The sequence below is a fragment of the Triturus cristatus genome, chromosome 11, assembly GCF_964204655.1.
Source record: "Triturus cristatus chromosome 11, aTriCri1.1, whole genome shotgun sequence".
In the NCBI taxonomy this organism is placed as follows: Eukaryota; Metazoa; Chordata; class Amphibia; order Caudata; family Salamandridae; genus Triturus; species Triturus cristatus.
In genome coordinates this window covers 154,097,760-154,123,438 of record NC_140594.1, presented here as the reverse complement: position 1 = coordinate 154,123,438, position 25,679 = coordinate 154,097,760, and the positions used below count along the sequence as shown (strand labels likewise).

At 46.8% G+C, this 25,679-nt stretch overlaps 1 protein-coding gene across 5 annotated transcripts in view; it reads left to right on the top strand.

Moving 5' to 3' along the window:
- CCDC62 (coiled-coil domain containing 62) overlaps positions 1 to 19,058 on the top strand; it is a 139,341-nt gene extending 120,283 nt beyond the window's left edge. For all 5 annotated transcript variants that reach the window (XM_085633602.1, XM_085633600.1, XM_085633601.1 and 2 more), the window contains one exon: positions 18,418 to 19,058. In XM_085633602.1, the coding sequence (XP_085489728.1) occupies positions 18,418 to 18,465 (48 nt within the window). In that variant the 3' untranslated portion in view covers positions 18,466 to 19,058. The remainder of the gene's footprint in view (positions 1 to 18,417) is intronic.
- The last annotated feature ends 6,621 nt before the right edge of the window (positions 19,059 to 25,679 follow it).

Here is a 25,679-nt window from a genome sequence, read left to right as displayed (position 1 = left end):
CCCTGGAAGCCCATCCGCTGTTTCTGGACTAGTTGGGTGAAGTCCGGGAAAAAGTTAATGGACGAGTTCTCATATCGGACCGGGCCATGGACCCGTGAGGCCTGCAGAATCGCATCTCGGTCTCTGTAATGAAAAAATTTCGCAACAATAGGCCTCGGGGGGGGGGGGGGGCCCCGGTCGCAGCCGACCACCTGGAACTCGATGGGCCCGCTCCACGGCGAAGAACTTACTCAGGCCAGCGGGGGCAAGCTGTTCGAGGATGAGCTCCTCAACCATGAGATCAACCGGGCGGTTGTCGGAGGTCTCCGGAACGCCTATGACGCGGATGTTATTGCGTCGAGCCCGTCCCTCGAAGTCCTCCAGCCGCCGGGCCATCAGATCGTTGGCCGACTTGAGATCGCCGAGAGTAGTCTGCAGGTCCGACACGTCCGTACCAAGGGAGGACGTCCGTACATCCAGCGATTGAACCCTCTCGTTGGTCTTAGAGAGATCCGCCCGGATTAGCGTAACATCAATGGCCACCGTGTCGATTTTACGGGCCAAGGCCTCGTACTGCGTAGCGATGGTCTCCCTGATGCCATTAATGGCGCCCATGATGTCCTGCAGGGACAGATCCGGAGAAATGGACGGGCCACCACTGGCATCATCCGGGGGGACACTGGCCGTCCCGGGGGATCCTTTACCCTGAGTGTAGCGGTCCATGTTCGTCTGGACCGGTCCCCCACGTAGGGATGTCTTGGTCTTACGCCTCTCGGGGTCTCCCTTGCCTCCCATGAGAACCACGTTCGCTGAAGGGGACCACCGAGGAAGCGTCGAGGGGGCACTGGCCAAGCAGACGCGGGCCGCACCAGAGGCCGCAATGTGGCGGAGCGAAGGGACCACCGTCGATGGGCACACTGGTAGCAGGCGAAGACACAGGCATCAAGCGAAGGCAAAGTGAAAGCCCAGTCGCACCAAGCAATTCCACTGTCCAGCCCCTCAGAGATCCAAAAGTGAAACCGAAAGTGATGTGACGGCCACTGGCACAGCCCCGCTGCCGTTGTTGTTCAACTACGCCCCGGCTCCACAGATCACCTTCGCATCGGGCACAGCCATCGGTTGGGCCTCAAAAGTTCAAACCACCATAACTCAGGATTGCCAGGTCCGATTTGGTTTCCGAAAGGAGTTTAGTGTTCAGCCAACATTCGTCTTCCAGATTCCATCAACCAAGTCAGGATAAAGTCAGGATAAATTACGAGGAGCAGCGAGGGTCCGGGGAGCCCTGTGCTCACGCGACCATCTTGGATGCGCGCTAGGCTCCTCCTCCCAAGTCGTCCATTCTTGTTTTAACAAGGTGCACATTATCAGAGTACTTTCACTGTGAGTTTTAAATATCCGGGCAGGAAGCCTTGAGAAGATGCGTCCTGTTGCATTGAGCTAACTGAAATAGGACCAGAATGCATCTCCCTGCCTGGAAGACTAACCAGGCTAATATTCAGCTTGTGCTGCAGCCTGGCAGAGGTGTTTTAAGACATGGGCATAGCAGACAAATTGCCTACGGCCCCCACCTTCGAAGGGACCATCACAGGGCCGGCTTTAGAGGGCGCGTACGGTGCGGCTGCACTGGGCGCTGACCTGGCGGGGGGATGCACTGACCGCGGGGGGGGGGGGGGGGCTGTGTTTAGCAATAACTTACGATTTAAAAGCACCAGATGCAGAGTTCTTAGTGCGTCCAGATTTCAAGCAGCAATAAATGTCAAGATAAATCTTGTGATTGATGTTCCTGCAAGAAAGAAAAATCTATTTTAAATTGTCTAGTGGAAGTTGTGACTCGCCATGAATTAGCGCAAACAGTTAATATGCCTTCTGCAAAGAAAGATCTGTATGTTATTGATAGAGGAGTGGATTAGTAAAGCCAGCCTTTACCAGCACTTTAAAACAAATCAAATGTATGTGAAAGAGGAGCTATGGAGAGATGGGCGGCATGGGGGAGGGTGCCAAAAAGATTATCGCTACAGGCGCTACCAGTGCTAAAACCAGCCCTGGACCACCAAGTAAAATGAGTGAGCCAGTCGAAAATACCGTCATTTTTTTATTTATTTGACAGCCGAGCATGCGAAACAGAAACAGGGGGCCAGATTTACTAAGGGTTTACACTGCAACAATGTCAAGCAAAGTGACACAAGCGCTTACAAGGGTATCTACTTTCTAGCACTGAAGGAATTCTGCGAGTGAAATGTGCCCTTTCTAGTGCAAATAGCACTTTGCATCTAGGGAGCGTTACTGCTCGGGCCATAGTTTTGATACAAAGCCTCATCTACTAAGATGGCTAGCCAGGCTTTGCATCAAAGGACACTGCCTGCTTGAAGCAGGTGCCAACATGGAGAAATGGTTTAATTTCGCTGAATCCTCCACAAATTACATCTGCTGCACTGTACAGCACAATGTGTGGACTGGTTCAGAATTTGTCATAGGATTTTGTACTGAAGGCGTGCGACCTGTACAACTCCTGTGTTAGCATGCACACACACCTGCACGTGGTGCAGAGGTCATGTGTGGTGCTAGACACAGGGCTAGTGCGCAGGAGATCTTAACAACTGTGACCCTGCGCTGCTCTCTCCCCCTAGTGTAACAGTGTTGCAGCTTTGGTTGCTGCACTGCATTGCACAAAAAAGAATACATCTGCCCCTTAGTATGCTGGCCCGCCCTGCCCAGCCTTAACCCTCCCACTCCCAGGCAGTTGACAATTGTATTGAAAAAAAATCGTTGTCATTTCTCTCTCCTTGAGTCACCTCATCTCTTCTATCTTAATCTCCCGCATAACCTCTGTGTATCTGCATTCTGCCTATCTCTCTACCTCGCGTATGTCTTCCTCGCCTCTATCAAAACAACCAGTATACCTCACTCAACTTCATCTCAACTTCATCTCTCATGTCACTCTTGATCAATGATCACTCTAAGTCTATATCGTGTGATCACCTCTCTCTACACCTCATCACTCGGTCTGACTTCACTGACTTTTTCTATCTAACCTCTCAGTATCTCTCTCCCATCTACTTTACTTCTCACACAGCCTCATCCCTGTCTTGCCTCACCCCTCTCTCTCATCCTACATGTCTTTCAGTTTCGCCCCGTCTCACCTCCGACGTTTCTAGCTCGTTTTTCTCTCCACCTCACATTTCTCTGGCTATCTCACCTTTAGCCCACCCCCCTCTCTCTCTCTCTCTCTCTCTCTCTCTCTCTCTCTCTCTCTCTCTCTCTCTCTCTCTCTCTCCTGTCCGTTATCTCACCATTTGTTTACTACCTCACCTATCCTTTTTACTTCCATGTCTGTTTCCTTTCCTTCACCTCTCTAAATATCTGTCCCCTTTCTCCCTACTGCTGTCCTTCTGCCCCTTTTTTTCTCGATCAACTCCTCCCCCTCTCTCTCACACAAATCTTTCTCTTGACCTCTTTCTCTATCTCAACTCGCTCTTCATCTTAACAATCTCTCTCAATTATTATTATTTTTTTTTTTAAATGGCTTCCTCACTATCTCTTTTTCTATCTCCTAATTCTCTACCTCTGTACAAACTTCACCTTTCTTACTGTATTTTACGTATGCTGCTCGGCTTCCTTTTTTCACTGTACACCACATTTCTCTTCTCTACCCTTGACCTCTATTTCTTCCTTTCTCTCTTCCCCATTACTCTTTACCTAACCTGTTTTTCTATACAGCTTATCGTTTTGCTCTCTCTCTACCTTGAGCCTCTTTGATTTTCCTCATGTCTCTCTGTCTACGTCTACCTTTCACTACTTTTAACTTTTTCTCGTGTGTCTCTTTCTCTGTGTAACCTTCCTTGCATCCTCACTTCTTTGAGTACTGTACCCCAGTTGTCTAGTTTTCGTTCGCCCAATCTCTCTCTTTCTCTCTCTCTGTTTCTCTCTCACTCTCCAGCATTCTAAAAATGTACCTATTTCTCTACGTACGATACTTTCTACCTCTCGTTATCTTTTCTTCTGGCTAGCTCAATTTTTTCTATTTACTTTACTTGTCTCCCTACCACTTGTATCTATGGATATCAACTCTCTCCCTCCCTCTGCTTCAAGTCTCTTCATAGATTGATCTCTTGGGTCTCTGTGCATCCCCTGTATCCTGGCTCCTCCAGTTTATCTAACTCAGCACCGTAACAGGTCACTGTCTAGCCTGAGAAGTGCACACTGAAAAAGAGAAGAGGGACAAGGCAGGGGAAGAGAAATTGGGACAAAGTTTTATCTGTTAGCCACTGGAGTGGTGAAATTCGTCAGAGCAGCGATTTGATTTTCATTATTGCAGTAAAAGCGACAGTAGTGAAGGGGACGTATTTGTAAACTACAAATATTCGCCAACTATAACTACAGTGTCAAGTGATATGCGCAGTAGGCTTTTTTTTGTTTTAATATTGTGCGCTAGTCCACTAAACATCTGATAAGTCACCCTTAATATGTTGTTCCTACAGTGGGAGTAACAAGCTGAACTTCGTATAAAAATTTGCAAGTAAAAACTGTTTAATGTTTAAATACATAAGGGCCCTAGATCCAAATAGAAAATGAAATGGCGTGATCAGTGCTTGTTCAAGCTATTTTATAAATAATATGTGGATAGAGGGGTCCAGGCAGCATGAGCTTTCGGCTGTTTTGTGTGCCCGGTTTGTGACGGTTAACATATCATTTAATATTGTTTGCATCAAGAGTACTTGAATGTGGTTAAAAGGGACAATAAATTCAAAGTTACTCCAAACAAGGGGCCCCCAATATACACCTCGCACTGGGCCCCGCATATCCTTACGTTGGCACTGAAGTGAGGTATTATCAGGAGTGTTGATTGGATATAATGGCAGTCAATATACACACCTTTTATTTATGTTGTTCCCAAATGTATCTTTCACTTATTGCCCCCAGAGGAGCCACTGTTCCTTTCCAAATTTGACACGCATGGGTGCAGGAGCTGCATCAAGTGCGTCCTTCTATATTTGTTACGGATAGAACTGCGAGCATAGCAATTATAAGTTCTGGGTGTAAGAAGAACCAACTGCTCTGTGCTGCATTGAGCAAGAAAACTCAGAGAGTAACCATGTCTTGAATCTTATTGAACACGAAGTGACAACCACTGTCCGCGCAGTGTCACAATGGAGTGCAACGCTGAAGTACTCTTATGGCATGTGCACCACCGCCTATGCATGCTTAAAGAAATGTACTTATTGTAATTAAGTCTTTTACGGCAGAGTGAAGGAAGCACACAGGTATTTGAAACTCAAATAGGGTGGCTAGAAGAGCAGAACTAGTCTGAGAGTTTTGGGTGCAACAGTAAATGCTTGTTGTCTCTCTCTCTTAGAGAGAGCCAGTGTAGTCTGGGAAGATGGCCTGCCTATGGCTGGTAAGGCTGTTGCCTTAGGTAGGCATTGCAAGCAGTTGAGCATGCACTCACCGGGGCGCCTTGAAGAGATGACTAGAGCGGCTCCATTTCTACCTTCAGACTGTGAAAGATGCCAGTGCGCGGCAAAGGATCTCAAGTCGGTAGTGCTAGGACTTAGTAACCACCATTCGAATCTAGGTAACAAAAGACCATTACCAGTCAATCTTAACAGCTAGTTGCTAGGACTCCAAGGAACATGAATGTAACTGGCCTCTTTTCTCTTTCGCATAGACTTCTGTCCGAAATAGCCATATCCTGATATTTTTTCTTCTTCTCAATTACTTGTGTACAAATAAATAGTGAGTGAGCAAAGTGGATGAATCATGCGCTTGTCGATTGGGCGCACTCTCTTTCAGTGTCTACAGATAAGAGCAAAACTTAGCTGAATAATAAATTGCCAAATTTCGATGCACTTTTTCTAAATTGTGGCCTCAGATTTCTACAACAACACAAAATGTGCACAGAGGCTTCCTCCTCCATTTAACTGATTGAGTCTGTTTGCTGGACACGTCTTCTCCACAGAAACATTCTGATGTTAGCTAAATTCATCAGCTTGAAATCATTATACCTGCAGGACTACAGATCCCATGAATAGAGCTAAGTTAAATTCTGCTGACCTTCTGATGACTAAAACTAGGATTCATTGCAGCCTTCTTGGAAGGAAGTGGAAGTTTGGAGCCGTGCTGTATAAGAACAGGAGGCGGAACTGGTCCAACTTGAGTTAAGAGGTCTCGACCTTAGGGACCGATGTACTCTGAAGGTGACCAGTATTGCAGTTTTAGGTTAATCGCTGTGGGGACCTTTCTTTTTATGGGAAAAAAACTAACCCAGAGGACAACCATCCATAATCAGGGAAATTGAACCAAACCCCCACCACCGCTCGCCTTTGCGTTGAATGGATGTGTGCATATGGCACTATATGTGCAGAATGCAAAAAAACTCAGCAGAAGGCTGCAGACCATTCAGAACTCGGTGGCTAAAATCATTCTCAACCTCCCACGCTGCACTCGCATCACCCCTGAAGGAGCTCCACTGGTTCCCGATTCGCAAACCAGCACAATTCAAACACCTCACCCGCACTTTCAAGGCACTAGATAACGCTGGCCCAGTATACCTCAATGACCACATCTGCTTTCACAAACCTTCCAGACACCTCCGCTCGTCCGGACTCCAACTTGCACAAATCCCGCACATACAGAAAACCAGATTTGGTGGGCAAGCGTTCTCCTACATTGCTCCTAAAGTGTGGAATGACCTGACGCTACACATAAGAGCCTCCTCCTCACTTCTTGATTTCCCCAAAAAGCTGAAGTCTTGGCTTTTCAAGTAGTCTCACTAGACCCTATGCCCTATGTGTGCCTAAACTCACACCTGCTCAGGACCAGGTTACCCTGCCGGGTGATAACGTGCTCTTCAAATCGGCATAGTACAACAGTTTATAAGCACATAGGGCTCTGAATGGGCTATTATGCCTGCTTGCGTAATTGACCGCAATGAATCTGTTAAGAATTTTTTTGCCAATTGCTTTATTTTGGTTTAGAGGAGAAGGGCAATGGAAAATGCAAGACTGACGGCATCACAAAGTAGGACTGATATCATGGAGCATGGACAGAGGGGGTGAACACGGAAGAGGTTTAGCTGTAAAAGGTAGTAGATAACTTGACAATAGGCAGTTTGTCAGAGGGCTTATTTGTATAATAAACCGCACAGAATGCATTTAAATGTATAATTCTCACTACTTGTTTGAAAAGGTCAATCAAACAGTTTCCCAATGACGGAAACTTCCCAGGTTCAGAACCTTCGAATAATCCCCTTCCACCAGACTGGACATTGGAACCGCTCATGATATCAAGAGCCATCGGAGAAAGGCAGTCAACATTTTATCTTGGCTCTGCACTTTAAGGTGGCGCATATCCCAGCACCATGGCTAATACCAGGCCCAGAATGGACTCTTATCTCTAAATGTGCCATGGGAGGTCCCTATTCTGCCTGTTCCACATAGGCCGCAGATTCCATATTTCTTGGACTATGCCTAGGGCTGGCCTCCATCTGTCACATTCTTTTTCTCAAACTTGACTGTTATTTTTTACACTGAGACTCTTGTCATTGTCTTCTGATACTGTTTCCCCCATCTATGGAGAGTTGTCTGATATTTCAGAGTAAGATTCAGTATCTCAGATCGACTCTGACTACTAAAGTGAAGAAGGTGGCATCATCACTATCCTCTGGCATTTACCTGATTCCTCAAGCCAAGCTGCACAATAAGGGCTTTCCACATGTGCTGGTAGTTCCAGCTGGCACAGATACGAGGGAATTGAAACAACAAGTTTGAGATTTTAGGCATATGCTTCTATCTTGAGATTGGTGGACCAAAGTGTAGAGCACCAGACAAAATTTCCTAGTTGAGAACCTTAAAAACAAGAGACTTTGCTAACAGATGCCTCCCTGAAGGTTTGAGGAGAAGTAACAGGATCTTTCTATTCAGGACCCTTAGTCCTCAAGGAGTCACTATGTCATGTCAAGATGAAGTTTGGGGGCAAAGCTGTAAGCAAAATAAAAATGGATACAGAGAACTGTAGATCACGCCCCTACCTCTCTTTAAAAATAGAAATAAATCTTGACCATGTTTGTCATATTTTGAAGTGTATGGAATGCAAAACAGAACCCCAAGACATCAAGAAGCGCGTCAGCTCCATGAAACCCTCCATGGGTGTATGGCTGAGGCTGGAGCAAGAAGTGAGTGTTAGACTCCCTTGAGAACCCTTGCAGAGGCGCTAAGAGTCGGTGAGTGATAAATAGATAGTGGTAAGCACCCCTTCACAACCATACCACCCTCATTGCATCCACCTGGTTGCATCGGAGAGGCAAACACTGGATGTGAGCCCTATCCTGATGGAGAGGAGCTATGTGAACATAATGGGGTCATCTGGGAGAGAGGTGAAGAATGGCCAGGGGGCACATCTACTAAGACCCAAGGAAACACAAGACAGTTTAATTGACACAAAGGCCTCCTCTGAGTCGCCTGTCCATCCATGCTGAAGAGGCTGGCTTTGGTGGCTGGAGGCCTCACACACACACACAATGACCCGAGGCTTGGGCGGAAGCCTGATCCGAGGGTTAATGAATGGGAAGTGCCAGGAGTAAGCATCGGCCTTAAACCTGAGAGCACACTGGAGTGCCCTGGACACAGCCAGTGAGTGTGCAGAAGCCCTCACCTCTTGTTTACTTTTTTTGCATGGCACTTTCACTGATTGTGAAATCTTTGATAAAAATATATATTATTGGTTAATGCTTTGTCCTTTTGACCGACCAACCTATACTGATCTTTAATCTAAATTGCCTCCATACTGGTTCTCTCTCCACGGAATTTTACATTGTACTTTATTTTCTTCTTCCAGAACTCAATTAAATATATGTTCGAGACATATGAGCTGCAGATTACCCACTTGTGCATAGATCGCCATCTGGTGTTGGGCCCGGATGTTTGTGTTGTTTTTCCTCTTGGAAAGTCTTTGGAAATCACGAGGTCGGTGACTCCTCCTTTGGATCGTATTGCGCATGGGCTTCGGCTCCATCCTCAGATTGTTTTTTTTTTCCGCCATCGGGCTCGGATGTGATCTTCGCGCTCCGGTTCCGAACAGGTTTCCAGTTCAATTGACGCGCAATCCTCACCCCAATTTGCGGTAATGTTTCGATCGCGATCCCCACACTCGACGCGGCTCTCATCGATCAAGAACCTTCGATTCCAGTCGTCGACGCCGGCCTCCGGGCCTACCCATGCTCCGGTCCTGGCTAATGGAAAGGACTCCCTTCAAGAAGTGCCCTCGATGGGGGTCCAAATTCCCCCACACCGATCTCCACGAAGTATGTAATCTCTGCCTCTCCCCTGAACACGAGGCTCGAGACTGTCCGGCGTGCAAGTCCTTCCGGTCCAAGAAAATGATTCGAGACCGAAGGGCAAGAAGAACCATGGCACACTCGTCGACGGCAATCCGAGATGACATCTTCGGAGAGGGCGTCGACGCTCCAGAAGAACACCACACCGACGAGGGCCTAGTCAGCGCCTCCGAAGCCGATGATTCAGATGTGGAGGACATCACACCGGCACAGAGGGTCGTGAGTACCAATTTGCCCCCCCCCCCCCCCCCCTCCCCACGCCCTCGCCGGCACCGAAAAAGGCTTTGGTCACGCCTTCGCCTCCGGGCCTAGGTAAGACCAAAGACACTGCTTCCCACACCGCACCTTCGGGACCGGTAAAGAAGCTGATTAAGCATTCAGGTGGCTCGGGCTCGAGCAAGCCCACCGTCGGTGCCGACAAACACTCCTCCGCACCGACACCGAAAAAGAAATAGGCCTCCTCTTCGGCACCGAGCCCCATACCGAAACACTCTGTGCCGAAACCCAGTTTCAGCTCCTCAGTACCGACCCCATCCCCGGAACCAACAAAAGCACACAAGGCCACCAGCACCGAGATCTCGAAGCCGAAACCCATCTCGGCACCGACCAAACAAAAAGCCCTTTCCAAGCCGCATACTTCCAAACAGGACACTAAAGCCAGAAAACCAACGGCCCGATGCCTTCGGCGCCGACGGATAAACCACCTTCAGAAGAACTAATTACACCGGATCCCTTGCAAAAGACAATAACCAAAACCGGACATTTGATGCTCGGCATCAAAAAGAGACAGCTGGAAAAACCTGCCCCAGCTCTTCCTCCAAAAAGGAAGGACTCTGCTACCTCACCTTTCAGAATACCTTCCCCACCTCTTCCACCCCCTCCACCTTCTCCTTCTCCACCCCCTCCTCATCATTCCCCAACACCCCCTCCGGATGATGATGATCATGACGACACATATGATGACACAGGGGACATGCCCCATGACTTACCCACAGGGGATCCTACTCCCACAGGCTCCCCAGACCCATGGGACGACTATAACATCCCTGGCATCCCTAACGTCCCACAAGATGATCTCTATTCTTCGAGACCATCCCCACCAGAAGACTCATTGGGGTTCAACCATTTACTCCAAAGGGCTGTACACTATCACGGGTTAGATCTCCATACCGACCCCGTGGAGGAGGATTTCCTCCTCGATACTTTCGACACTACGCATAGGGCCACCTCCATACTGCCCATGCTCAAAGGCGTTATAAAACATGCGCCAGAGGTCTTTAAAGACCCAGTTAGAGCCAGGGTCATTAACCCGCGCATCGAGAAGAAATATAAAGCCGCCCCTACAGATCTCTCCTACATCAGAGGGCCAGCACCACTAGATTCCCTGGTAGTGTCCACAGCACGAAAGAGGGCCAACTCCTAGGCGTCAGGCGAAGCACCACCACCTGACAAAGAGTCAAAACTCTTGGACGCATCCGGCAAGAGCACAGCATCACAAGCTGCCAACATATGGCGTATTGCCAATACACAAGCGCTACTAGCACGATATGACAGGGCCCATTATGACGAACTAGAAGCCATAATGCAACACCTTCCTGACAAATACAAAAATAGGGCAAACAAGTTAATTCAGGAGGGCAAAACCATCACTAATACCTCCATCCATTGTGCCCTAGATGCAGCAGACACCGCCTCCCGGGCCATCAATACTAGCATCCTCCTCCGTCGCCATGCCTGGCTCAGGATCTCAGGATTTAAACCAGAAGTACAAGCTTCCATCCTGAATCATCCCTTTGACCAGGAACATCTGTTTGGCCCAAAAGTGGATGAGGCCCTAGAAAAGATTAAAAAAGACACGGACACGGCCAGATCTATGGGAGCCTTACAATCACACCCTCCCAGGCGTTCCTTTCGCCGTTCCTCCTTTCGGAGCACATCCAGAGGCTACTCCTCTGATACCGTTTCCACTTCATATAAAGCTCCTACTCAATCCACCTTCACAAGGGCTTACCAAAGAGGCGGCTACAGGGGCAACAATAATAAAGGCAGAGGCAAGACAAACACCGCCCGCTCTGCCTCCACACCTACCCAATGACTTCCCTCCACTCCCTCCAGACCATCCCACTCCGGTCGGGGGCAGACTCCAAAATTTCCTTCATGTCTGGGCTACCATCACCTCAGACAAACGGGTAACACAAATGATTCGGTCAGGCTACTGCCTAGAACTAATATCTACCCCCCCAAACATTCCACCCAGACAACGCCCAATGTCACACGAACATCTAACATTACTAAAGCAGGAGGTAATCTCCCTCCTACAAAAAGGGGCGATAGAACACGTTCCTACCAACCAAAGAAATCTGGGGGTTTACTCCCTATATTTTCTCATACCAAAAAGGGACGAGACTCTACGGCCCATCTTAGACCTCCAGCCCCTAAACACATACATACACTCAGACCATTTTCACATGGTAACACTTCAGCAGGTACTTCCCCTGCTCTCCCAAAACGACTTCCTGACCACTTTAGACCTAAAAGACGCTTATTTCCACATTCCTGTACACAACGCTCACAGGAAATTCCTCAGATTTGTAGTGGACAACCAACACTATCAATTCAAAGTACTCCCATTCGTAGTCACAACAGCACCACGAGTATTCACCAAGTGCCTAGCAGTTGTGGCAGCGCACCTCAGGAGACAACACATCCATGTCTTCCCATACCTAGACGACTGGCTAATAAAAGCCATTTATTACAACCAGTGTGTACAACACACGCATGCCACTATCCAGCTACTTCACCAACTGGGCTTCACGGTAAACCAGGCAAAGTCCCATCTGCAACCGTTCCACGTAAAACAATACCTCGGTGCCACCATAGACACCTCAAAAGCGCTAGCCTACCCCAGTCCGGCCAGGATCACAAGCATACAGGCTCTACGCGCAAAATTCACGTCTAACACTCGCTTCCAGCTCGAGTGTTTATGCAACTAATCGGGATAATGGCCTCTTGCATATTCATAGTACCTCACGCAAGACTCCAGATGCGTCCTCTCCAAGAGTGCTTAGCGCGCCAATGGAACCAGGCCCAGGGTCAGTTAACGGATCTGGTGTTGGTAGACGGTCGTACCCATCGCTCTCTGCAGTGGTGGACCACCAAAAACCTTTCCAAAGGGCGACCGTTCCTTGACCCGGTTCCTCAGATAGTACTGACATCGGACACATCGCTCTCCGGCTGGGGAGCTCACCTATTACATCACACCATGCAGGGCAGATGGACACCTCAACAAAAGTTACTCTACATCAACCATCTGGAGTTACTAGCCATATTTTTAGCCCTAAAATCTTTTCAAACACAGATTTCAGGCAAGGCAGTCCTAGTCCGCACAGACAACATGACAGCCATGTACTATATACAAAAACAAGGCGGCACACACTCTCCACAGCTCTCTCAGCTAGCACAGAGCATATGGAGATGGGCCATACCCCAGAAAATCTTTCTCCTGGCCCAACATGTCCCAGGAGTCCAAAACACTACGGTGATCTACTCAGCAGACAGACACAACAGATCCACGATTGGGAACTACATCCACAAGTTCTTCACTCGTACTTTCAAATGTGGGGGCATCCACAGATAGACCTCTTCGCCACCCACAAACACCAAATGCCCAAGCTTCGCCGCCAGATATCCACACCCACTGTCCAAAGGCAATGCGATATGGATGAACTGGTCAGGCAGATTTGCGTACGCTTTTCTGCCTCTCCCACTCATTCCATTAGTGGTGCGCAAACTACAACAACACTCCCTCACTCTCATCCTAGTAGCTCCAACTTGGGCCAGACAACCGTGGTACACCACACTGCTGGAACTATCGGTAGTACCGCACCAAAAGTTACACCTCTCTCCACACCTCTTAACCCAGAACCATGGAGAGATCAGGCACCCGGACCCAGCTCAGCTCAACCTAGCGATCTGGCTCCTGAAATCCTAGAATTCAGTTGCATCAATCTTCCCCCTGACTGTATGAACGTCATCAAAGAAGCTAGGCGACCCACCACTAGAGCGTGCTACGCCGCCAAGTGGAAACGTTTTGTTGTCTATTGTCACAACAATACCATCAATCCCCTAGATGTCTCCGTTCAACACATCATAGGCTATTTACTACACCTACAAAGATGCAATCTAGCCTATACGTCTATTAGACTGCACCTCACAGCCATAGCAGCTATCACTTTTTAGAGTACCTGCCATTAAAGCCTTCATGGAAGGCCTTAAAAGAATAATTCCCCCCAGATTGCCACCCTCACCTGTGTGGAACCTAAACATCATTCTCACCAGACTAATGGGGCCTCCCTTCGAACCTCTGCACAAATGTGAACTTCAATTCCTAACATGGAAAACCGCTTTTCTTGTATCCATCACTTCCCTCAGAAGGGTCAGTGAGATACAAGCACTTACCATTCAAGAACCTTTTCTCCAAATGCACCATAACAAGGTTGTTCTCCGTACCAACCCAAAATTCCTCCCTAAAGTCATTTCTCCCTTTCACCTAAACCAAGCGGTAGAACTACCAGTATTCTTCTCGCAACCACAGACCGTTGCAGAGAGAGCTCTTCACACACTAGATGTCAAAAGAGCCTTACTCTACTACATACAGAGAACACAACCTTTCCGTAAGACCAAACAGCTGTTTGTCTCTTTCTCTCCACCACACAAGGGCAACCCCATCTCCAAGTCGGGAATAGCTAGGTGGATTGTCAAATGCATTCAGATTTGCTACCGCAAAGCAAACGCTATCCATTCCCCCTAAAGCCCATTCTACACGTAAAATAGGGGCTTCAATGGCATTTTTAGGGAACATCCCATTAGATGATATCTGCAGAGCAGCTACATGGTCAACACCGCACACTTTCACTAAACACTATTGTGTAGATGTGCAAACTAAGCAACAGGCTAGTGTGGGCCAGGCTGTACTCAAAACATTATTTCAAACCACTGCAACAGATACGGGTGGTCGCCGCTAAGGGTGGGTACTGCTATATTATCTATGCACAAGTGTGTAATCTGCAGCTCATATGCCACGAACGGAATATGCTACTTACCAGTATGCATCTGTTCTTGGCATGTAGAGCTGCAGATCTACACACGCCCACCCACTACCTTTATCTGTTTCAGTTGATCTTATTTAGATATAACACACATGGGCATCTTTCCTGTTATTACTACGCTCCATCTTTCCCTGTTGGCGAAAAACAATCTGAGGATGGAGCCGAAGCCCATGCGCAATACGATCCAAAGGAGGAGTCACCGACCTCGTGACTTCCAAAGACTTTCCAAGAGGAAAAACAACTGCAAACATCCGGGCCCAACACCAGATGGCGATCTATGCACAAGTGTGTAGATCTGCAGCTCTACATGCCAAGAACAGATGCATACTGGTAAGTAGCATATTGCATCCTTTTAATGCTCTCATTTTGAATTCTATAAATATTATCATTCTGCCCTGGTCCAGACATATTTGGGCATAAACCACAAATGTATTCTTACCAAACACTTCTTTTAAAACTTAAACAGCTAAGCCCTTAGGAAGTGACCAGTAGTATGTGGTTAACCTCTGCCACCTGTATCAGATTTGTATAGCTGGGGCCTGGGACTATGAAATGCTACTCCAGGCCCAACAGAGCCTGAACTGCACTGTTATTCCTTGCTTAGCTATCCATCAAACATTGAGTGCTTTCTGGCCACTCTGTATTTTCGGGTACCTCTGGTTCACTCTCACATCCCCTCTTTTTTCTGCTCTTCTGTGCTTTAGTCAAAGATTTGACACTCTTGGGAGCATCTACCTGCTGTTGAAGAGTTTTTAACCCTTCGATGAAGAGGTAGTTCCTTCTCTCTGGTCCCACAAATAAAGTAGGTAGATCAATCCGGATTGCTCTTTGCTCATCGAGCTGTAGCTGAACCATACCTTGATCTTTGCATTGGGCTATATGAAATGGTCCTTCTTGTTGGGAGCCATTTGCAAAGTTTCTTCAATACAGATCTTTTTACTGTGAAAGATTCTTCAACTTCCGCTGATGGGTGGTTGTGCAGCATAGGACAACTTCCTTAATTAGCTCTGCACTCCAAAATAGACATCTCAGTGTGCTGGGAAAATTAAATGGGAGATACATGGATTTAAATTCTTCAGAAATGCAAAGGATTTTGCAGAGCGACCTCTCAGGTGGACGATGATACTGCATTATTCAGTCTGCGTCTCTGGTAACATGCTTTGCCGAAGTAGATAAAGAACTCATTATCATATTTTGAGACCGTCCGTTTCACCCCAAAATAAATCACTAACTCTGCATCTGCACCCATTGTCATAGAGCGATTTCTAGTTGTGATTGCTTCAATGGGATATAGTAGCATTCTGCAGTCTCTGTGAATGCACCTTCCCATAGTATGACATGTGATGGAATCCAGAAGATTGGTAGGGAGCTTCTAGCTACCATGGGGTGCTTCTAGTTCTTGCAGACGTTGGCCTCTGGAAATTTGTCTCTACACACTTAACTGGAAAGAAGTATGTGCTAAATTCACCCTCCATATTTAATTTAATACAAACAATAGCGGAACATTGATTCTGAAAAACAACCCCAATGCCTATAAAGGATGGATTTACATTGCTATTCATCATCACCTCCCCTTTGAACCTTAGTATTGAAAATTTCTAATCCCTCACCCACCGCTCCGGGGATACAAAGACGTCTCCAAAATGTGCCCCTCAAATCTCCTTATGTAGCTAATCTATCAAAGACACTTAGGGCTTCACCCACTGATTTTCTAAGAGGGGTGAGTGTAATTTTATCACTAGCAGATTGTCCATAAGGTGTACTGTGTATATTTTTGCCTAAAATCCTTCACTCATATAGCCTGTTCAGTAGCCTGAACATTAAACCATCGAACAGACCTATATCCGAGAATGCCATTTAATGGAAGACTACCACCAATTTATGTAGCCTGCAAATTATGGCATAATAAAAAAATGTTATAGTCTTTTTAAAGACTCACTTTTTCATATTCCTGACCCCGTATTAGTTGACTAACTTCATCACTTAACTTACAGCAAATGTCCTGCACATTCGTCAGGAAATACCACTCCAGTAACTTTAAAATTCTTCAAAGACATACACAACTAGTACCATCCCCATAAATATCCCCCGTACTCCAGATATGAATTTCACAAAGGGGCAGCTGAGAAAAATGGTAAAGTAGCCATGCTCTAACCAGTATTCAGGATCAATATGTCCAGATCTGTTTCTCGCATCAGTGTTCCTTATGTATGAAACAGGAACTATCATAGTGGCAGAGAGCTGGGGTTCTAAGGGACAGCCATTGTCTAAGCAGTGCAAGGTAAGGTATGAGGAAACCCAGCATGAACACCTTCATTCCAGTTAAAGAAACAGTCCTGGATGGGAAACGTGCTCAGTGAGCGGCTCTTAGACTGCAGTACCATTAATGGCTGCCTGTGGGGCTAGGCACCAGCGAGTTTTTCTCCTTGCTAGAGAAATTCTTGATATTTCAGCAGCAGGCTACCTAAAAAGTGAAGAGCAGTTAGACTTTTCGTGGACCAAAGAAGGCCCTACATGCCCCACGCCTTACCAACTGTAGGTCTTGGGCACAAATAATATACCTTGCTCGTTTTTTCTTCAGGGCTGTACTGCCACACTGTTGGTGTATAACAGTGGTGCACATATATGGTGCGAGGTCTTTGTGGCCGATAAGGGTAGTATGCAGGTCATTACGCCGTCAGTGTAGAATGTAGTAGATTGATGAGGCTACACTGTTGATGCTGGGGGATAGTGAGACAATATGGGCTGCGAACTCTCATGAAAGGCTGCAAGACCTAGTCTGTTGATATGAGCAGGCTAGAAACCACACATTGTCTGCTGTGTGATAACAAGCTGAATCTGAATGTGGCAGAGACATTGCAAAATCTGCAGGAAAAGCAGCAATAAAATAGGCTGCAATAATCCCTCTAAAAGATCAGTGTTGATATGCTAAAGTGCCACAAAGTTTCTGAAGTAAGATGTACCTCTAACCCAGTGGTCCACTGTCAGTGAATGGGTGGTTTCCTTTATGGGGGTGGCTTGCCCATCGCGGGCAGAAAAGAGGGTCTTCTACTAGATTCTTGCTAGCATAGACAGCGCGAGCAGATTGTGAAGGCAGATGAATGTCTTTCTCCAAGCTGAAGGCAGTTCCATGGTTAGCAGTCCACAGAAAGCAATCTGTTTCTACCTGCCTACAAAAGGAGAGTGGTGCCTTTAGAACACTCTGAACACACGTTCCTGAATAGAGGCACACTTTATACCCTCCAATTCCAAGAATGAATGTCAAGAGAAACAGACAATCTACCTTAATCTGAATTCTACACAGTCCAGGCTTTAAATTAGCAAAATTACTCAGCCAGGACATTACCAGGTGGGCAGCAGGGTTTTTCGAATATTGAGGGTGACTGGAGCTCAACTTTAGCTCAGGTGGAGGTTCCTCAGCATTTCTGATGCTTAAGAGTTGGAGACCTGTGTGCATGTGTTGATCATCTAGTCCCTTTAAACTACTAGGGCCACAGTGAAGGTCGAGCATCCTCGCTAGTGGCCAGATTGAGCAAGATCTCTGCCCCCTTGCCTGGCTGGGGCTGTCTGTCATCTGTTGCTCAGCAATCACCAGCAGATCCTCAGCAAACCCTGTGGCCCTCCCTGGCATGGGAAGAGACTACAGGAGGAAAGAGGGCTGAACACTTCTGCTGCCTCCAAGATTTGCAACACACCATAGCAGGAAGTAGTGCTGGAAAGGGTCAGGAACAGATGAACTTCCAGCAAGACATCAACATCCCCTTGCTTGAGGGTAACACTACTTGTCTAATCACATGTGCAGCAGTCTCAGTTAAATGAGGGCAAATAACTACTGTTGTTGTTTTGCTCTGTAGTTAGAATTTGCTGTGTTAACATATCAGTTGGAGCTGTCACTGATGTGAATGATTTATTTGCATGGCATTTTAATTGTAACACACTGCTATTATCCAATGAAATTTAGACAGACCTCTTTATTGTATTCATCTCTTCTACTTGCAGGATATTGGTTTGATTCTGGATGGAGAGGGCCAGAGACTGAATTCTTAAGAAGGCAACTATACGTAAAAAGTCTAGAATGCGGCTTTGGCTACTGGATGAACTAGGCTTACAAACAAGCCCTCTTATTTTAAGCTATAAAAGTGCCAAATGGACATTTATTCATCCAGTACTTTGTCTGTAAAGTACATTTGTAAAGAACATCGGTTCTGGTGTAATGTATGCATGCTATTGTATGATCTGATGTTTTATGAATTAAGGCCTTCAATTATTTTTTTAACATAGCTAATGAAAATATTATTCACTGAGAATGTATTTTTTACTTTTATCACGTTGTCATATTCGTATTACTTTACATCTTACATTTTTATATGTAAATCACTACAAATTATATAATGCCTCAACATATCATGGATTTAGCACTGCTGTTTCTATATCGGATGTTCGAGGGAACAATGTTATAGAAAGGCTGACTAAAACTGTTTCATGGAGCGTACTATCAAATACCAGTATTTTGAATAGGCAACGTTTTAAAATGGCTGGGATGTGTCATTATTTGACAATTTATTTTTATCTAAAAAAAAATTGAAATATTTTAAAATATATGTATTTATCCATAGCAGTAAACGAAAAAACATGTTTTATATGAGTGTAATTGTCTGTCCTTGTTTTCTATAGACTCATTCTCCGTTAGCAGATGTGGTCCAAGACCACAGGCATGTAGCTGAAGTCTGAACTCTGCGTCTTGTGCTGTTAAATGAAGCAGAGTGCTTTAGGCACTGGCATGTTCTACTCTGCTCCAGGCTCAACTGTACATCACTGGTCATCTCCAGTGCTAGGATTTCAGTACTGGAACACGTGTCCGTTTTGGAGAATGTCAAAAGCCACCAGGACACACATTATGGCAGGTCATAGACTTGTGGTCAGTCATGCTAGTTTAAAATCTCTGTAATATAATGGTGATTATCGTAGCTTTAGTGAAAGAAAAGTCTTGATTTTATTAAACCGGTACAAAAGGGGGTGGTGATGGACGGAGCATCAGAACCAATCAAACACTCACACCCAGTCAACAGATCCGGGTTTGATCCATCACCGTTCTTTAGCCCACTCTGCCACCCCAGTTCAGACATGGCCATATGCAAATCAGTCTGACCCTGTGCCTCATGGGAACAATCCAGCCCGAACTGCCAAGCAATGCCTTCCCTGGACCAAAAACAAGCTTCCTAGGACCGGGTTCTGGCATTTCAGCCGTCTTCAGCCAGGCTTGCTTGAATCCAGTGGCAAAGTGAGCAAGGGACTCACGTCTGAGCATACCCTGCCAACTTATGGCGAACAAAGCGGTACAAAAGTGGGTGGTGATGGACGAAGCATCAGAACCAATCAAACACTCACACCCAGTCAACAGATCAGGGTTTGATCCATCACCGTTCTTTAGCCCACTCTGCCACCCCAGTTCAGACATGGCCATATGCAAATCAGTCTGACCCTGTGCCTCATGGGAACAGTCCAGCCCGAACTGCCAAGCCATGCCTTCCCTGGACCGGAAACAAGCTTCCTAGGACCGGTTTCTGGCATTTCAGCCGTCTTCAGCCAGGCTTGCTTGAATCCAGTGGCAAAGTGAGCAAGGGACTCACGTCTGAGCATACCCTGCCAACTTATGGCGAACAAAGCGGTACAAAAGGGGGTGGTGATGGACGGAGCATCAGAACCATTCAAACACTCACACCCAGTCAACAGATCCGGGTTTGATCCATCACCGTTCTTTAGCCCACTCTGCCACCCCAGTTCAGACATGGCCATATGCAAATCAGTCTGACCCTGTGCCTCATGGGAACAGTCCAGCCTGAACTGCCAAGCCATGCCTTCCCTGGACTGGAAACAAGCTTCCTAGGACCGGTTTCTGGCATTTCAGCCGTCTTCAGCCAGGCTTGCTTGAATTCAGTGGCAAAGTGAGCAAGGGACTCACGTCTGAGCATACCCTGCCAACTTATGGCGAACAAAGCGGTACAAAAGGGGGTGGTGATGGACGGAGCATCAGAACCAATCAAACACTCACACCCAGTCAACAGATCTGGGTTTGATCCATCACCGTTCTTTAGCCCATTCTGCCACCCCAGTTCAGACATGGGGTCTATTTTTATTAAAGGCATGGAGGAGAGTATTATGCATTCTTTTCTTGCCTTTAATTTGATAGCAGCCAAGAAGAAACAATAGTGCCCATGAATCAATGTGAAAAGAACTACAATAAACATCACAGTGACCGTATCCAATCAGAGAACAGTACACACTATAGTTTTCTTGACTGGGAACAACAAGCCCTCTTTTCTTCCATAGCAGTTCAAGAACTTGTAAACATAGGTATAATAATTCAATTGAAAACGCCAACAACAAAGTGCAAAAGTCTTTGATAACTTCCATTAGAAGAAAGGAATGTTGAGTCCATCAGAGATATCCAATACATTTTTTTTACAGTAAAAACCTTTGTGACTGGATTGATCATCTCACGAGTAGTTCCTTTTCGAAAATTGTCTTCAAGCCAGTTGGTTAGCAAAAACTGTAGGCACTATTAAAGCAAAAGGGAAGACTGAAGCAAATTCATGTGATGGAATAATACTAGCCTCTGTGTCTTTAATAAAATCAAGACTTTCTTCACTAAAGCTTAGAAAATCTCTATTTTATTACAAGACCGGAGGACCCTATTGTGCTCATTCAAAGCATAGCAATGACAGAATTTGCAACTTGAGGAATGGGTTTGCAATAGAAAGTAGATGCAGTGGGCCAGTCAGCTGATTTCACAATGTCACTCAAACCTACCTCAGGCCAAAAAGCTTTGGACGCCATAGGGCCTCTAGTGGAATGGACCCGAAAAACCGAAGTGTCAATACCAGCCAAATTCATAACCCATTTGACCCATCGAGCCAAGGTTGAAATAGATGATGATTTATGATGGGGAATAAAGGAAATCAGGAGTTGGGGGGAGAACGGCGTTCTCAAAGCCTTAGTTTTAGCCATATATTCTTGAAAGCCTTTCCCTAATCATAATTGTGGATAAAGAGAAAAATAGGGATAGAATCCCGGCATTAGATTAGTCTTTACCCTTCTGTGGTTTGGAAAGCATGCACCAGATGCAGTATACCGAACAGAAGTAGCATCTAAAGCTTTAACATCAGAGAGACGTTTTAAAGAAACCAGACAAAAGAGGACAGTTAATTTCGCAGATAAATACTTTAGTGACAGAGTGGAGTTTTCAGACCAACTGAAAAACAAATTCAGAATAATATTCGCGTCTCACATATGACTATACTTTTATAAAGGAGTGTTGGAAGCTAGAGTCCCCATCTCGCACCACTGTCACCAAATGAGAGACCCGGGACTCCTCACTCAACGTCAGGCCAAGTAAGAGACACTGTTTGAGATAGCCCTGCTCACCCCCTTAGTAGCTTGGCACGAGCAGCCAGGGCTATCTCCAAGGCATGAGTGTTCAGTATGTGCAACCACACTCACAGCAACCCACTGGTGACACCACAAATGGACTCCACACGAGTTTGGGAAAACGAGTATAAACTTTATATAAAAAGATATACGATCAGACCACACAATACAAAAACCAACATATAATAAAGGGTAATATTCGTTCTGGCTGGCTAGTAGGTTCAAATCCCAACCACCGCTTTCCAAATGCTTTGCTGGTCGTAATGCTAGAATCACACACGTTGCAATGGACAAACAATAGTGCACTGCGTAACGATACAATCCTGTGCTGGGCAAAGGAGAAATAATACAATGCGTAACGATACAACCTGGTACCTTGCAATGGGAGAAATAATGCAATGCGTACCGCTACAATCATGTACTGCGCAATGAAGGAATACTGCAATGCGTCACACCCCAATCACGTACTTTGCAATGACGAAATAATGCAATGCGCCCGCTACAATCATGTACTTTGCAATTAAGGAATAATGCAATGCGTACCTACAATCAGGTACTGTGCAATGAAGGAATAATGCAATTCGGGCCGCTACAATCCTGTACTTGGCAATGGACAAATAATGTAATGCGTAGCGCTACAATCGTGTACTTCGTTATGCAGAAATAATGTCGGGTGTCATAAGACAGTCCGGCAGTTCGTTAGCAGCAATATTGGTAATGTGTATTACGACAATCAGCCTCTTCGATAACAGTTGCCCCCCCCATACGTAACAACATTGACACAAAGTACAGCTTCTCACTTTGGCCTCAGTGCTGCCACTCCCTTGGTCAGTACGGGCCCCAATCTGAGCCGAAGCAAAGGCTCATGTCGCCAGAAGGAATGAGAGGCCGAGAGAGTGTCCCTCCGAGCCCGCACCCCGCCCTGGTAGTGATCCACATTACCTGGGGTCGCAACCCCACTCTCCTCTCCTCCTTCAGCCAACTGGGCCTTCCGTGCAGAACTTTCTCAATGGGCCTCATTGGCTCGGCCTGGCAGCTCGGCTCCTCCAGGGCTGCCGGTCCGGGCCGCGACTGTTAGGAAGGTCTCAGGTGGCCGCAGGGCACACATACCCCACGCCTCTGAGATTGCGTTACTCTGGGTTAACGTTCACCACAGCACCCTCCGGGTCTCATCTGGCACGAAGCCACACACACAACGCTGATGGGACTTCACGTCGACTCTGAGTGCACGTTCACCAGGCACTCCTTTCTGCGGCCTCAGTTGGCACCAAGATGCACACACCGCGCTGTAGAGACTCACTTTCTTCTGGTGCACACGATGATCAGCCATCACCTCCACAGTCCCAGGTTGCACCAAAGCACGCACACTGCTTCACTGAGACGTACTCCAACTCCGGTGTGCCGATATCCAGGCGCTCTTCACTAACTCCTTCGGCCGCACCACGCTCACCGTGTCCGAGCCTCAATTCTCCGGTGCACTCTATGACCAGGCGCTCCTCACCAGCGCCTCCGGTGCACCCAGACACGCACCCTGCGCGTCCGAGACTCGCTCTACTTCCGATGCACACGTTGGCCAGGCGCTCCTCACCAACACCTCCTGTGCACCACGACACTCACCGTGCGCGTCCGAGACTCTCTTCACCTCCAATGCACACGCTGACCAGGCGCTCTTCACCAGCGCCTGCGGTGCACCACGACATGCACCTACCACGTCTGAGTCTCACTTCTCCGTGTGTCCAAGATCACAGGGCACACCTTCCGAGGGTCTCAAGCTGCCACAACATGCACCCACCGCGTTGCTTGGAACTTCTCTGGAAACTCTTATGTTCCTGTGTTTCCAAGCAGTGAGCCAGCTCATCCCGGGCCCTTGGGGTAACAAGACACAGCACAGTCTTCTTCAAGCAGGGGTGCCCAGCGCACAAAGCACAGTCCTAACCGCCTCTTCCTTGGTTAGAACAGCAAACTGCAGACCAGCCCCAGATCACGAAGCAAGGGCAGGTCCTTCCCAGCAGTCTCTTTAGTTGTTCCTTCCTTAGCAGAAGTTCCTCCTGACCACGAAATGGGTCCAAGCCTTTTCAGTCTCAATCCATTTCTATTCCACCATTCAGGGGTCTCAGCTCTCATAGTTATCCCCCTAAATGTCTTTGAAGTTCGTTGTGCTCAGGGGTCCCTGACCCCTGCCTAAATCAGTTCTGGGTGTCTCCCTCCCAGTGTCACCTTTCACCCTTTGATACTGGGGGTCTGGATCCTTAATCACTCAGCAGTAGATGGGTCATTTGTTTTATAGCAGCAGCCCAGGCCTCTTCACCTCCCGGGGCTTCTCCTCCCACTACTCTCCAGATGTAGGGTAGCTTGGTGCCATCTCAATCCCTCGCTGGGTCAAGACCTCTCCCAGCTTCTCTCAGATCCAGAAATGCTTAAAGCACAAAACTCAGCCATTTTCTAAAAGAGTGGTTTCTGAACACACAGTGACAAAACCACTTTCATAGAAAGATGTGTTATTACACTGTGAGTTCATACATACTAAACTTCACCTCTCCATTTTAAACCTCTGGGAAACTAGGCTAACAAACGCAATACCCAACCTCCCCCATTCTGTCCTATGGCCAGGATGGCCTTTCACTAGTGAAAAATGAAATGAAGTGTTTTTCACTGTCAGGACATAGCACACACCTCAGTATATGTCCTGCCTTTTACCTACACTGCACCCTGCCCAGGGGTTACCCGGGACCTACCACATGGGTGCCCACTGTGTACGCAAAAGGGAAAGTAAGGGTCTGACAAGTGGTTGCACAACACAACATGCTAACTTAGCAAACTGCACGCAGGCCCTACACTGCAGGCCTGAGTTCCCTTTTCCGCGCACCTTTGCATTACTAGCCCTGGCACACACAGTGCACATCACTAGGGACCTTACTAGTAAGGCAAACATACCAATCATGGCCAACCAATTACCATTACGCTTTACACAGGGAACACATGTACTTTGACACTGATCAGCAGTGGCAAAGTACCCAAAGCATCTAAACTGCAACTCTGTCAGGAAAACAGTCTAGGGGAAAAGCAAAAAGTTGAGGGAACTTTAGCCAAAAAGGGCAAGTCCTACAAGGAGATTTAGTAAATCTTGCTCCATTTTAAAGGCGACACACCAAAGGATGTTCTCCCACCTTGTATGAGCCGCTGAAATAGCTGACCTATAAGTGTTGATAGTTCTGTAAGCTTTCTCTTGGGAAGCCATGAATGCCAAAAATTAACAAAATGATATTTACTGAAAAGGAATCTGCACCCCTGTCCAGACACCAGCTATTCCAGACCATCCAAACGGATTTGTATGATTTGTTTGTTCCAGGAGTCTAGGCTTGGCGAACGAGTTGGGCAGCTTCTTCCAAAACTCCTGGGGTTTTCCATCCTGACCCAAAACCATTCATGCTACTAGAATGAGAGATTTGTTGAGATCAAGTTAATGACACTGACCTTGAGGATTCAAATGTAAGTTGGGAAAGATTGGGATTGAGAACCGGTAGTTGAATAGATTGTTCTAGAGCTGTAGGTAACTAGGGCTGTGACCCCTCCAGAAAGTAGATATTAGCAGTAAAGTTGCTTTGCGATTTCGTAACTGTGCCAGCACTCGAAAAACAAATTTTAAATGGAGGAAATGCATAATTCAGTTGCAGCGACCAGTCTTAAAAGCAAGCATCTGTTGCTTTGGCCTGTGGATCTGGTCTCCAACTGTAGTAGCAAGGGAGTTGGCTGCTGAGACTGGGTGCAAAGAGGTTTATGGAAAAGGGACCACATTTGGAAAAAAGCTTTGTGAATATTGAAGGATGAAACTG